The sequence below is a fragment of the Lutra lutra genome, chromosome 15, assembly GCF_902655055.1.
Source record: "Lutra lutra chromosome 15, mLutLut1.2, whole genome shotgun sequence".
In the NCBI taxonomy this organism is placed as follows: Eukaryota; Metazoa; Chordata; class Mammalia; order Carnivora; family Mustelidae; genus Lutra; species Lutra lutra.
The window spans coordinates 34,018,229-34,032,710 of NC_062292.1; the positions used below are offsets into that span (position 1 = coordinate 34,018,229).

The window sequence follows — 14,482 nt, forward strand, 5'->3', positions numbered from 1 at the left end:
CCTCAAGTTTCTCTTTGAGGCAATGTTTGGTACCAATGTTTTTCTGCCACCCAACACCTCTTTCCTGACAATAATGCCTATTCATTATTCACTTATCTATATGTTAGGAGGGACACAAAAGATTTATATTCAAAGATGACCAGTAGCCTTAAGATGCTAATCCTTCCAATGGTGTGAATGAAACCTGTGGATCCCTGGGGGTCGGATTTTCACATAGGGGAAGTTTTAGGCTCTCAGGATGCAGGGGGGATTCCTGTCTGGACCCCTCTTACAAGACTCTGTCGACTCCCTCTCCCACAGTGGCAGATGAAATGCTGCAAGTGTGACTCTAGGTTGCCTCATAATTACAACGGTCACCGAGTGGAGAATGTGGTTTCGTCCTCTGGCCCCATGCGCTGGTGGCAGTCACAGAATGGTGAGCTCTGGCCACCTCCAGGGGCCTAAACTTGTGGGAGGTCCCACAGTGTGGGAGGTGGTTGGGGGGTACCCGGGAGCCCTTTTGGGTGTCCCAGACATTTCTTACGGTGGTAGGACATGTGTGGTTGACAGACCTTCTGCCTCTATATTTGAGGTCTCTCAGATGTTGTAGGTAGAAGAATTTGCTAGAAGTTGAGGAAAGGGTAAGAAGAGTGAAGAATGCCTTTATTTCCCCCCACTTAGTTGCAGTGAGCTTGTTGTAGGAGTTGAGCTTGTAGAACAGACACGTTGAAATCCTTTAGTGTGTTAGGGTCATCAAGAGATGATGGGAAGGAAATTTGGCCAAGGACAGGTGGGATCTTGAGTAGGAAATACAGGGAGGAGCACGTTGGTACCACTCCTCTCGAGAGGGAAACCAGAGGTGGATGTTAGCATTTCTGACTTCCCAGAGCTAGAAGAGTCCAGAGCCTTTTTTTGGGCTTGGGAAGGTAGAATTTCTCTGGTCTAAAGTTTCTACTTTTGGTCCTTCCAGATGTGAACCCTGTCTCTCTGCAGTTGGACCTGGACAGGAGGTTCCAGCTTCAAGACATCATGATGGATTTTAAGGTTTGCTTCCTGGGGATGGTAGTGGGTAGGAGAGGGGGGACCCTGGGGCATGTGGGCTTGGGCTTAGGGAGAGCACAGTGTCCTTGTCTCCCCAGGCTTGGGTGATGAGGAGGTGGGCTCCACTTCTCCAGGCTGAGGGGACACTTAATCCTGAGTCTGGGTCGAGGTGACAGAAGAGGCCCACTGCTGGGAGCACAGTGGCACCTCCAGGCCCCCTGTCCTGGCCATGCCGTGGTTATGGATCTGTTCCCTCTCTGTATCCTCCATCCTCAGCCCATCTGATTCATTCAGCTCTGCCAAGTACGAGTTCCACTGGGCCTGGTCAGTTATTATGCAGTCGTATACGTATATTCTTGGTATGTTTAATGCTTTTGCTGATGAGATTGAGTTTAACAAATAGCCAGTGACTGGCCCATCCTTGTGAAAGATGTGCTTTGGGAGCAGCACCCTTGGTGGGCCATTCACTGCTGTCACGTCTCAGAGTAACTTTCGGATTCTACTTTTAGACCAACCTCCGGAGATAGTCCTTTAGGAGGGAACATTTTTGTTCATTTGTCATAGCCCCCCCCTTCTTTTTTGAGAAGATTTGATTTTATTCTTTCTCCAGAAATAGTCAAATCTTTAAGGATCAAGCTCAGTTAATAAGATTGGGTGAGCATGAAGGGTGATATCATTTTCAGGAGCTAAAATGAGCTGTGCATAAAAAGCAATAGGATCTGATTTCTTCCTTGGCTCCGAAAGTTAGTGCTGAGATCCTCTCTTCAAGAAAAGGTCAAAAGTATTTTGAGAAATGGCAGTATCACTTGAATAAATGCCATGTCTAAAGGGGACACCTTTGAAGGGCAGCATTCATCTGGATGGATATTGTTAGTTACACTGTGTGTGCATTACTCACTCATTCATTTACTTGTCTGTTCTTGCTACGGATACAGTGAGCACTGGTTGTATGTTAGGTCGGGGGACAGATGCCAGGGGTGGAAAGATGAACAAAGCTAAGTCATGGTTCTCACATTGCTCTAGTTTATATTGGGAAGACAGGACTGATGAGGAGGTATGACAGGTGCTCTGATATTGGTAGGAAATGGTGCTGGGAACACAGAGGGGTGTCCAACTTGGTCTGTCTTTGGCGGGGGGAGTCGCAGAATGCCCAGGAAAAGGTGAGCCTTTGTAGGACACTGATAGTCAGGCAAAGGGTGAAGTTCATTCTTGGCAAAAGAGGACCACCCATAAAGAGCAAAGACCTGGAGGGGAGAAGTAAGAGGCAAGAAGGTATGTAATGGTAGGGGGGGTGGGCTTGGTCAAAGGAATGCATATATAGGGTCTGGAGGAGGAAATGTGTATATGGGGGTGAGAAGTAGGGACGTGGAAAGCTGCAGGCTGGTGAGAGATGAGTTTACAGACATAAATGGGGAGGAGGGAAGTGGACTAAAGCTTCGTGCCTTCATTCAATGTATGACTGAGTGCCTCGTGTGTGCCAGATGTTGGGGTGCACCTGGAGCAAGACAGACAGGGGGACCTGTGATTTACTATAGTGGCTCTCAAACAGGATATTTGGCAATTTCTGGAAATATTCTTGGTTGTCACAACTATGGGTATGCTATTGACATCTCCTGTGTAGAGGTCAGGGTTGCTGCTAATTGTCCTGTGATGATTGGGACGCCCCCACAGGAATTAGCCAGCTCCAAATATTGACAGAGCCAAAGGCTGGGAAATCCTGGTCTAGGGGGAGAGGAATCAGAAGCAGCAAGCCAGATGATTGCAAATTGTGGTGACATTTATGAAGGAAACAAACAAAATGCTGAAATGGGGTAAGATGGGCAGAGTGTGGGCAGAAGAATGTGTGCTAGATTAGTATGAAAAATCTTGGGAGGAGGCGACATTTAAGCTGAGAACAGAAAATGAGAAGAAGCCCACAAGGGGGAAGAGCATTCTAGGCAGAAGAAACAACCTGAATGAAGTCTCTGACGAGGGAAGGAGCATGGTGCAGCTGAGGGCTTGGAAAGGTGGAGGTGCAAAGGGCCTGAGGTTTGCTGGGGAGACAGGCCCACATAGCACAGGACCTGGTCAGGAGTTCAGACTTACTCAAGAACGGGCAGGGGATTTGAATAGACATCTCGCTTAAGAAGGCATACCGATGGCCAGCAGGCCAATGAAAAGATGCTCAACACCATTAATCATCAGAAAAATGCAAATCAAAAACTGCATGGGTCTATCACCTCATCCTTGTTAGAATGACTATGATCCAAAAGACACAAGTATGTGTTGGTGAGGATGTGGGGAAAAAGGAGCCCTTGCGTACTATGGGTGGGAACGTAAATTGATGTAGCCACCAATGAAAATAATGAAATAATACAGAGGTTTCTCCACAAACCTATAATCTGACAATTCCACCTGGGTATATGTCAGAAGGAAATGAAATCCCTGTCTCGAGGAGGTATCTGTACCCTCCTGTTTATTGTCACACCATTCACAATAGCTCGAGACATGGCAACAAGCTAAGTGTCCACGAGCAGTTGAACGGATAAAGAAAATGTAAGCCCTATCCATACGTCTGTCCACAATGGGATAGTCAACTATAAAAAAGAAGGAAATCCTGGCTTTTGTGGCAACATACGTGGACTTTGAGGGTATCCCGCTAAGAGAAATAAGTCAAAGAAAGACAAACATCAGGTGTTCTCACTTATATGTGGGATCTAAAGAAACTGAACCCACACAGAGACTAGAAGGGTAGGTGCCAGGGGCTGGGGGGCAGGGGGCAGGGGATGGGGAGATGTTGGTCAAAAGGTACGAACTGCCAGCTGTAACATGAGTAAGTCCTGGAGATCTAGTGTATAGCGTGGGGACTATACTGAACAGTGTCTTAGAAAACTGGAAATCTTACATGTTACCATCACACAGCCAAAATGGGAATTACGAGAGGGGATGGATGTGTAACTATGACAATAATCATTTTGCAGTATGTACATGGGGCAAATCATCACACTGTACCTCTGAAACTTACATATATGTCAATACTCTCTCAATAAAGCTAGAGAAAGGAGAGCAGTGGGAAGCTGGTCTAGGTTTTTTCTCAGAGGGATGACGCCGTCCATGTGGTGTGTGGTGGTGGGTGTGACCAAGGTGAGAGTGAACACCAGGGAGGTGGGGGGGGCACCTGCCAGAGAGAGGTGAGGGAGATGGGCCGTGAAGCTGGAGACAGGGCCTGGTGTGGGATCTGTTTGGAGGCTGGGTTTCCGAACCTGGGAGCCATCAGCGTAGAGACAGCATTGAGAGCCCAAGACATGGGTGGTCTCCCCCGGGGGAGGAAGGACCCCATGCGTCTTGTTGAGAGGCTTGTCCTTCATCTTTAGGTAATGCAGACCCAGGGGGGCGGGGGGCCAGACAGTCAGCTAGGAAACCCTGTCAGTTGAGGTGGGCAGAGAGGGTTAGAGGGCCCGGACGTTTGGCTGTGGGATAATTTTCTGGCCTGACCACTGGGTGGTGGGCTGAGCAAGGATCACATTCTTGTGGAGTGTAGATCACCTTTCTCTTGGTGTCCACGGTTCCCATGGGGGAAATCAGAGGGGGCCAGTGTTTGTCAGCAGAATTGGACCCAGACGCCCTGAAACCCACTTGCCCCTCTCGCTCCCCTTCTCCCTCCCTCACTGTGATTCTTTTGGGGGAACCACCTGTGCATTTCCCTGCCCATTTTGGTGACGTGTCTCTCTGGTGGCCCCTTCCGGCCAGTCCGCAAGGCCCCTACCTGGTCTTTGTCTCCGCAGGGGCCCATGCCCGCTGGGATGCTGATCGAGCGCTCTTCAGACTTCGGAAACACCTGGAAGGTGTACCAGTACCTGGCGGCCGACTGCACCTCCGCCTTCCCCCGGGTCCGCCAGGGCCAACCCCAGAGCTGGCACGATGTCCGGTGCCAGTCCCTGCCCCAGAGGCCCAGCGGGCGCCTGGATGGGGGGAAGGTAGGTAGAGAGGACTCTGAAAAACAGGCACATGGTTGTGTGTGTGGCGGGGGTGGGGGGGTCCCAGACACCATGTTGCTCCCACAGTCCCCCAGCCTCTGGAGAAGAGACGGCCCCTCGGGGCGCCTTGCTGTCTCCTGTGCTTCCTGGCCACTCCCAGAATATTTGCTCTTTGTCCCCTTTGGTGCTCAGGAGGAATATTTCAAAAACATGTCGAGGGCACTGCGTCACCCAACCCTGCCCTCTTCCTTAGCCGCTTCCCCCAGCTCCTTGGCACGGCCCATCGTGGAAAGGGTAAAATCCCCTTCTGCTGCAGTGGGAGGACTTTGAGATGGTTAGTTTAGATTCAAGTGAGCAAATTACACAAATTGAGTTCGAGCTCTGATTTCACCTGGATAGGGCTGAACATAAGAAGGCGCTTTCTCAGTTTAATCCCTCCATCTGGCCCTTGGGGAAATTCAGGTACAAGCCATAGGTCCGGGTCACTGGAACTTAAGCCCCGATCGAGAAAGAGAGAACTTGCCTCTAGAAGCAGCTCAGAACTCTCTCCCTGACGCCTCGCACCTGGGGTAGGATTCTTTCCTAGCTGCCTTTCCCCTCCCCAGCCCCTGAGGGAGGCTGCAGGTTCTGTCCTGCCTTCTCTGGTTCAGGCTCTTTCCCCGAACCCAGTGCTCAGCTCCCTGTGGACCGTGCCTCCTGAGTTACAGCCCAGCCCACACCCATGTTAACTAACCGCATGTCCCTAGCGGAACACAGGACTTTTTCCCGATTCATGGAGGGCTGTCATGAAGACTCTGGAGTCCCACAGAATGAGCTGTTTTTATGAAAAAGGGAAAGCATCGTGGAAATCGGGGTTGTCTGGAGAGTGGTGGTGACCACATCCATGAATCCTTGGGCCCTGGGCCTTCTCATTCATCCGAGGTGTTTGCAAAATTAGTATCCCCTAGACCCTCATGTGTACACTGTACATCTTACTATTATTTCTGACCCAAGGAAATCAGGAAATTCTTGGGATATCCCTTTTTTCCAGTGGAGAGAAGTTATCTACACTTGTGTGCATGCACACATGCACACACACACGTATTTAGGGCCCAGTGACCATCTCACTCCCTCAGGGTGCTCGGCAGGCCTCACATCCATGGTCTGTTCAGGGTTCCAGGCGAGAAGGATCTTTGAGCCATGAGACAGGGATGGAGTATTGGTGGGAAGGTAGCCTTCCTCTGAGCTTGGGGTATCCCAAGTTTACCTCTCCCCCAGATCTTCCCTCCCCCTTTCTCTGTAGGTTCAACTTAACATTATGGATTTAGCATCTGGAATTACAGCCACTCAAAGTCAAAAAATTCAAGGTCAGTGTGATTACTCCTCCTGCTTGTGGTGGGACTAAGGGTAGGGAGCAAAACTTGAAACTTGGGACTTGAAACGGTTGGTTGGTTGGACCTTGGATGGCAGAAATTCCCTGGTCTTTCTTATTTCTGTCACATGGTTGGATGTAATACTCACCCGGCTTATTCCATTGAGCAGATGGGGTGGTGAAATCAGAATTCCTTTCCTTATTCATCCTGCCCTAGGAGACTTGATTTTGCATCTAACTTCCTTTCTTTACTTTCCCTTGCCCAACCCCCTCCCCCTCCACTGTTTGCCCCCTCTCAGAGCTGGGGGAGATCACCAACTTGAGAGTCAACTTCACCAGGCTGGCCCCTGTGCCCCAGAGAGGCTACTACCCCCCCAGCGCCTACTACGCCATGTCCCAGCTGCGTCTGCTGGGCAGCTGCTTCTGCCACGGCCACGCCGACCGCTGCGCCCCTCAGCCCGGCGGAGCCTCCTCTGGCCCCTCCGCTGCAGAGCAGGTGACAGCCCCTGATGGGAAGGGCTGAAGGGAGAGAGCTATACCACAGCGGACATTCTGGGGGCCCCTATAAAAGGGGGGAGGGTGCTCAATTTTAAGACATGGGTCTTTAACATTTTAGTGAGAGTGGAAAAGAGTCTAAGTAATGATTCCTTCAAAAAGCAGAGTTTTGTAGCTTTTCCAAAGCCTTCCGTCTGGCTTGGGACGGTTTGATTTTCAGTCACCTGTAAGCACATCTGTGGGTCTCGCGGGGAGCTTAAGGCGATGCTGCTCAGTCCTGGCTACACGCTATAATTTCCTGGGGAGCCTCTGTCCTTAGATATTCCTTATTATTATTATTATTATTATTTTTTTATTGTTTTTTTAAAGCTTCCAGGGGATTCTCAGTGCTGCCAGGGTGGAGAGGCACTGATTTGGGGACTCTAGTCCCACCTAGTGGCGAGGTCCGGGGCTGGGTGAGAGAAGAGTCTACCCCAGAGCCGCTGACTCAGATGCGGTGGCGATGGGAAGGGAAGCTCTAGCTTCACCAGCAACCCTGGTGCTTTTGCTAGGAAAGGAAATGTGAGAACCGTCGGGAGAGGGGAGAGAACCTTGGGCCCCGAGGCAGAGGAAGCTGTCCTTTCGCTTTTCTGGAGCATGGGTCTTCGTTCTTCAGTTAAGATGGAGAGCTCACTTGCACTGCGGGTAGAGGGGCACAAGGCAGTCATAGTAAAATGGCCTTCGAGGGAAACACGTGCTGGGAGCCCTGGGCAGCTTCGTCCTTCCCATGGCTGGGCCAGCCCCTGCCCAGGGCTGCAGAGGAGGCCAGAAGGGGACCAGCTCCAGGAATGTGTCACCCGTTAGGGTCTGGAGAGGAAGGAGCAGAACACAGGCGGCAGAGGACTCAGTGCTGACCGATGAGGAATACAGTGTCCCGGGGGCTGCAGGAGGCGGGACGGGGCACGCCCAGCCCCAGGGGCTCTCGAATCTGACTGCACCCCCATCCCTTGAATCACCGCTTTAAAGTGTTCGGATGTCTGGGCCTTGTCCCTGAGATGTGGATCTGAATTGGGCCTGACAATGGTATTTTTTCAAAAGCTTCCCCTATGCCCCTGGAGTTACATCCAGGGTTGAGATCCACGGAAGTGGAGGAACCAGGGAGGCCCAGTAGAGAAGGTGCCCTTCCAGCTGGCAGGATCTCACTGGTGAGGGGAGGAAGAAGGGAATTCCGGGTGGGAAGAAAAACATCAGTAAAGGCCAAGAGGTGGGGAAACATGGCTTGCGCGGGGTACAGCTGGAAGTGCAGCTCGGCCCTGCTGTTCCAAGGGCAAGTGACGATGGGGCAGACACCATCCAAGTCCTTCCTGCCAGGCTGAGGGTGTCGGGCTTAATTCAGAAGACAGTGAGCATGTAATAGCTGTTGTCTTTATATCTTAATGAGTCTAGTAACAATTGATCATAACAGACCCATTAGCCAAGCAGCCGTGGTCAAAGATTGTTAGAACATAAATCTCCAGAGGGCCCACAAAGTTCTGGAATCAGAGTTTGCCAATAAGGGTGTCTGGGCACCTTCCAGGTGCTGCTTTGGACTGGGCATCAGGGGGACGTACAAAGGCAAGGAGTGAGCTTTTGTTTAGTTATTTTTTTAAAGATGTATTTATTTATTTGAGAGAGAGAGAGAGAGAGAGAGAGAGAGAGAGAGAGAGAGTGAGCACAGGGGGAGGGGCAGAAGGAGAAGGGGAGAGATTCCCAGGCAGACTCCACCCGGAGCGTGGAGCCCAATGTGGAGCTGATCCCACGACCTGAGCCAAAACCAAGAGTCAGAGGCTCAACTGACTGCACTATCCAGGTGCCCCAGGAATGAGCTTTAAAAAGCCTAGTTAGAGGGGCACCTGGGTGGCTCAGTGGGTTGAGCCTCTGCCTTCGGCTCAGGTCATCATCGCAGGGTCCTGGGATCGAGCCCCGCATCGGGCTTTCTGCTCAGCATGGAGCCTGCTTCCTCCTCTCTCTCTGTCTGCCTCTCTGCCTACTTGTGATCTCTGTCTGTCAAATAAATAAATAAAATCTTAAAAAAAAAAAAAAAGCCTAGTTAGAGTACAAGGGCAGGCACATGCATGTACACATGTGTGCACACACACACACAGCCACACATACACAACAGCACACAGGAAGGCAGCTGGGAGTGTTCTTGGAGCTGAGTGAAGACTGGAGGAGGTGGGGAGTCTGGACCGTGAGTGGTGGGGGATAGAGGGGGAGGGGAGCTGGCTGGGACATTCCTTTGAGAATGATTCTTGCTAACTGGTGGCCCCTTTCCCAGGTCCATGATGTCTGTGTCTGCCAGCACAACACTGCCGGCCCCAACTGTGAACGCTGTGCACCTTTCTACAACGATCAGCCCTGGAGACCCGCAGATGACCAGGACCCCCATGAATGCCAGCGTAGGGTCCCGGACTCACCCCTGCCCCTGTAGTGGCTGGGGGGGTGCTGGCTCCTCTGGGCCTCAGTGATCTCACCTGGACACTGGGAGAAACTGTTCTTTACTATTTAAATCTAACCTTGATCACACGCCTGTAAGGAAGCTCTCCTTATTCTGTGGGGATGGAGAGTTTGGGTTGCAGCCACTCTCTGCCTCCCCAAACCTTCTTCTCAGCCAGGCCCAGAGGGACCACGGCTGGTCCGTGCTCCCGATGCCACACGGCCTTCGTGGTATCCCCAGATCCTCCCTCTTCTGTCCCCTCCACTTGCCTTGGCCTGTGTAGGACATATCTGGTTCCTTACTTCAGAGGGCCTCCTGGAGTCTGGGCCTTTCTCTGCACAATTGGGAGAAATAAGGGTCCCTAGCCCAGAGAGAGGCTGTGACCCAGCAGGAGATCCGTGGTGGCAGTGGTGGGTGGGGGTTGGGATGGATCATTCAAAGGGCTCCCTTTTTGGCCCCACATGGGTGTTATTCTTGGGTTAGTCCCCACACTGGGAGTTAGGAGGCCTGGGTTTTTGCTCTAGTCTGCTTTTTTACTGGGCATATAATCTTAAATGAGTTACGCAAGCCTCCCTAGGTCTCAGTTTCCCCATTTTCTAGACCTGAACATCTTGCAGAGTTGCGAGATGGATGCCAGTGTGTTAGTGTGGAACGTGCTTTGTGGACGGAAGCAGAGCTGCTCTGTGCGTCAGCCCCGGAAATCTCCTTTTTCAGGGTGTGACTGCAACGGGCACTCGGAGACCTGTCACTTCGACCCAGCTGTGTTTGCTGCGAGCCAGGGGACACATGGAGGTGTGTGTGACGACTGCCGGGACCACACTGAGGGCAAGAACTGTGAGCGCTGTCAGCTGCACTATTTCCGCAACCGGCGTCCTGGCGCGCCCATTCAGGAGGCCTGCATCCGTGAGTAGGGGCTCTGGGGACCCAGGTATCGTCCATCCACACTCTCCCTGGGAACACATGAGCCCTCAGGAAGCAAGAAGCCTTGCTCGTTTGTCAGGACTTGGGGACAGTTGTCTTGACGTAGCTGCGCACTTCTAAGCAAATCACTTAGCCTCTCTGGGTCGTCAGTCAGTCAGTCGGTTGATAATTAGGTAGCTCTTATCTTGGACATAGGAGAGACAAAAGTAAATAGAAGAGATAGTTCCTGCTGTCAGGAAACACATACACTGTTTGGCAATGGAAACCACATACGACAAAGGCAGACAAAGCCCTTTGTCCGCATTTATGTGACTGCTTTTGCCGTACGGTAGTGTGGTTTGCTCTGTACTTTTCTCCCCACCTCCCCCCAATATTGAGAACTCTTCTGGGGCAGGAATTACGTCCTCTATCCTCAGGCTCTAGCACCATGACAGTCACATAGCGGATGCTGAAGAAATGTTTCCCGAAGGAACGTGGAACAGCCAGGAGTGACTTAGCGTGTCCACAAGGCCGGTGTGTTCACACAGAGAGCAGAGTAGACCGAACTGATCGGAATGAGGCGAGGTTAATCACAAAGGACTTTTTTGATAGAAGAAGAATCTGCATTTTGAAAGGCCTGCAAGAGGTCTGGGTGTGGGGGAGGAAGAGCTCTGGCTCGCTTCCGTTGCTGTCGCTGGGGTATGGAAAGAGTGAGAAAGGCAGGCCAACTTCAGTTTCCCGCAGTTACTTGCTGTGTGACTTGTCCCCACCTTTCTGGGCTGTCATAAGGGTTACACAGAGCAACAGGCAAGCGTGCCCAGCTCAGTGCTTGGCACACAGCAGTCATTTGGGATAGAACTTCAATAGTATTTAACATGCGCCAAACACTGTTCTACCTGCTTTTCATTTACTCATTTATTCCTCAGAGGGAATCTCTGAGAGTTGTATCATTGTGCCCATTTTAGAGATGTGGTAACTGAGGCCCAGAGGCGTTAAGTAACCTGACCAAGGTTGTAAGCTTGTAAGTGGTGCAATAAAGATCTGAACCAGGCAGTTTGGCTTCTACAGTCTGCTCTTCACATTCTGCTTTTCCTCTTTATGTTCACTGTGGTGGCTGCTTTTGTCTCTCAGCCTGTGAGTGTGACCCCGATGGGGCGGTGCCGGGAGCTCCCTGTGACCCAGGGACCGGGCAGTGCGTGTGCAAGGAGCATGTGCAGGGGGAGCGTTGTGACCTGTGCAAGCCAGGATTTACAGGACTCACCTATGCCAACCCTCAGGGCTGTCACCGTGAGTAGGGGGACCCAGCCTGCGATAGTAAGGGGAGGGTGAGGTGGGTGGGCCCCCAGCCACCAGTCTTAGCTCACGAGGCCATATGCTGGGGGCCGGGGGCCGTGTCCCGGACGTCCAGCAGGTGGCAGCGCAGGACCTGTTTGGAAGGTGGTACTGAGTCCGCTGGAGGGAGGGAGGGAGGGCTGGTGGTCAGGTGCCGGGCAGGCCTCCTGAGTCAGCCAGTTTATCTGGAAAGAACAACCCTGCCTGGTTCTTTCCCCAGGCCGGGTCCTCTCCCTGATGTGTGTCCCCCAGGGGTGTGCTTTGGTGGTCTTGTGAGCTGAGTAACCCTCTGTCCTGCAGGCTGTGACTGCAGCGTCCTGGGGTCTCGTCGGGACATGCCATGCGATGAGGAGAGTGGGCAGTGCCTGTGTCTGCCCCACGTGGTGGGCCCCAAATGTGACCAGTGTGCTCCCTACTACTGGAAGCTGGCCAGCGGTCGGGGCTGTGAGCCGTGTGCCTGTGACCCTCACAACTCCCTCGGCCCCCAGTGCAACCAGGTACAAGAGGGGATGGTCCCCTAGGTCCCTCCATGGGAAAGGGGGCCTGCCCACCTGCCTCTGTCTCCCGTGCATGCTGCCCAGAGTCAGACTGGGCTGCTTCTGCCACATTCTCCTTGGGGAGGCCACTGGATTTCCCTCCTGGTGTGGATCTGAGCCTTCCTCGAGCCATTCGGGGCTTTGACATCCCAGCCCATCCCTGAATAGGTGTCCTTGTTTTGGGGGCACATCTTCTCTGTGGGCGGTCAGCGCGTCCTGGACCCTGTGTGCTGACCAGGGGCCTGCAAGGGACGCTCGCTCACGGTGCTCTCCCCCACAGTTCACAGGGCAGTGCCCCTGTCGAGAAGGGTTTGGTGGCCTGACGTGCAGCGCTGCAGCCATACGCCAGTGTCCCGACCGGACATACGGAGATGCTGGCACAACGTGCCGTGGTGGGTGCCTTACTGAGTGGCGGGACGCGGGGGCTTGGGGGGCGAGCGCGTGGATGGGCAGTGCGTAGAGGGCGTGCGGCAGGGTCTGTGGTATGGGAGGACATCCTGTATTGGAGCGTGTGGGGTGGGCCCTGGCAGCCCCCTGAGAGCGTGTGCTCCCCGCCACTGCTCCAGCCAGCCCTAGGGCCCCCTGGCGTCAGGCCAAACCCTGTCCTCCTGACTGGAGGGTGGGGGGTGGCTTTACTCCCTGTTTCCCTGAGAGAGCACTTCCCAGAAGCCATCTCTGGGGCAGCAGCAGGGAGGGGAGGAGTTTCCTCCTAGATGGAGAAAGTGAGTCCTGAGGGGAGAGGTATGGTTCCCCAGAGTCTGTTTGACAAGCAGCCACAGGAGCGTGGGACCTGGAGCGTGCAGACCCGGTCTGGTATTAGCGTGGCCTCTGTCTTGCCAAGTGGCTGGGGCCAGCAGCTGTTCCCATGGCCTCGGGTTCCTGAGGGTCTGTAGCACTTAATATCCCTGTGCCTGTCGCCGTCTACATGTGTGGGGGAAAGAGCATGGTTGACTCTGTCACAGAGTGGCTGTGCAAGCGGGCGGGTGTCTAGCTGAGGGTGGTGCCTGGCACACAGTAGGTGCTAAGTGAGGGCATGCTTTCATTGCTGCCTTTGCCGTGATTTTGCTCTGGCCTTGACTGTCTGCTGTTCCAAGTCCTGTCGATGGGCCCTGAGGTCAGACCTTGCTTCAGGCTCTCCCCACCACATGCCTTTGGCTCCTGACCCCCCCCCCCCCGACCACCATCTTTACCCGCTTTAGCCTGTGACTGTGACTTCCGGGGAACCGAGGGCCCAGGCTGTGATAAGGCCTCGGGCCGCTGCCTCTGCCGCCCTGGCTTGACCGGACCCCGCTGTGACCAGTGCCAGCGAGGCTACTGTGACCGCTACCCGGTGTGCGTGGCCTGCCACTCTTGCTTCCAGATCTACGATGCCGACCTCCGGGGCCAGGCCCTGCGCCTCAGTGGCATCCGCAATGCCACCGCCGGCCTGTGGCCGGGGCAGGGCCTGGAGGATCTTGGCCTCACCTCCTGGATCACGGATGCGAAGAGTCAGATGGAGCGGATCCAAGCCATCCTCTCCCGTCCCTCGGTCACCGAGCAGGAGGTGTCCCAGGTGGCCAACACCATTTTCTCTATCAGGTAAATTTCCCCTTCCCTGCCCAGCATCCAGAAGAATTCCGTCATGCGGGTTCACATAAGTGGCGCATGCTGGTCCTTCATTCCCTGGCACAGCCCTTTACGGTTTACAGAACATTGTCACATGTACGCTCTCTTTGAACTATCACAGCAGTCCTGTGAGGTTGGTGTGCTGGGTGTCATTACTTCCGTTTTGCAGGTGGGGAAACAGGCACAGACAGGTGTGGGACAGTCACTCAGTCACTAAGGGGCAGAGCTGGGACTCGGAGTGCAGGCGGGAGCCCCAGTGTTCTTTCAAGTGCCCGGTGCTGCCTGTGGGAGAGAGTCAGCTTGGGATTAGTCACCCTGGTGCAGGGCATCTGAGAGGCAGGGGCTCTAAAAATAACTTGTATTTGCCTTTGGAATGGGAGCGGTCCCACCCACGCCTCCTTCCTACCAGCAGAGGCGCCTTCTTAGGTTTGGTTCTGGAAGTTTCTATAATTAGTTTGCATTCCCCACACATTAGCTGATTTTTCAGTGCCCAGAACCATCCAGGTGTGGGATTGACCTAAGTCTTAGAACTGAGTTGGTGTTTGGTAGGCTGAAAAAGCAGGCATGGAAGGGTGTCCATGGAGGGACATTCTGTGCCAGAGCAAAGCCTGTGGATAAAGAATGCAAAGCTTGTGGGAGGGAGTTGGCGGTTGGTAGACCAGCAAAGGGGATGGGGAGAGAGGAGAGCTGAATGGTTGTGGGCCAGGGCTGGTGGATCCTGACCCCATTTGGGTGGAGAGCCCCCCAACAGCTGTGGGTGCTCATGGGGAGGTGTGGGCTGCAGAGGAGAGACCTAGGAGCCTGGCAAGCAGGTGGTATGGGGGGAAAGCCG

The 14,482-nt window shown here is 53.4% G+C and overlaps 1 protein-coding gene across 6 annotated transcripts in view; it reads left to right on the forward strand.

The window, feature by feature from the left end:
* Positions 1–14,482, forward strand: part of LAMB3 (laminin subunit beta 3) — a 63,304-nt gene that overhangs the window by 38,567 nt on the left and 10,255 nt on the right. For all 6 annotated transcript variants that reach the window (XM_047704878.1, XM_047704879.1, XM_047704881.1 and 3 more), the window contains 11 exons: positions 301–415; positions 950–1,023; positions 4,785–4,976; positions 6,259–6,322; positions 6,627–6,823; positions 9,119–9,239; positions 9,992–10,180; positions 11,309–11,464; positions 11,810–12,006; positions 12,326–12,437; positions 13,245–13,623. In XM_047704878.1, the coding sequence (XP_047560834.1) occupies positions 301–415; positions 950–1,023; positions 4,785–4,976; positions 6,259–6,322; positions 6,627–6,823; positions 9,119–9,239; positions 9,992–10,180; positions 11,309–11,464; positions 11,810–12,006; positions 12,326–12,437; positions 13,245–13,623 (1,796 nt within the window). The remainder of the gene's footprint in view (positions 1–300; positions 416–949; positions 1,024–4,784; positions 4,977–6,258; positions 6,323–6,626; positions 6,824–9,118; positions 9,240–9,991; positions 10,181–11,308; positions 11,465–11,809; positions 12,007–12,325; positions 12,438–13,244; positions 13,624–14,482) is intronic.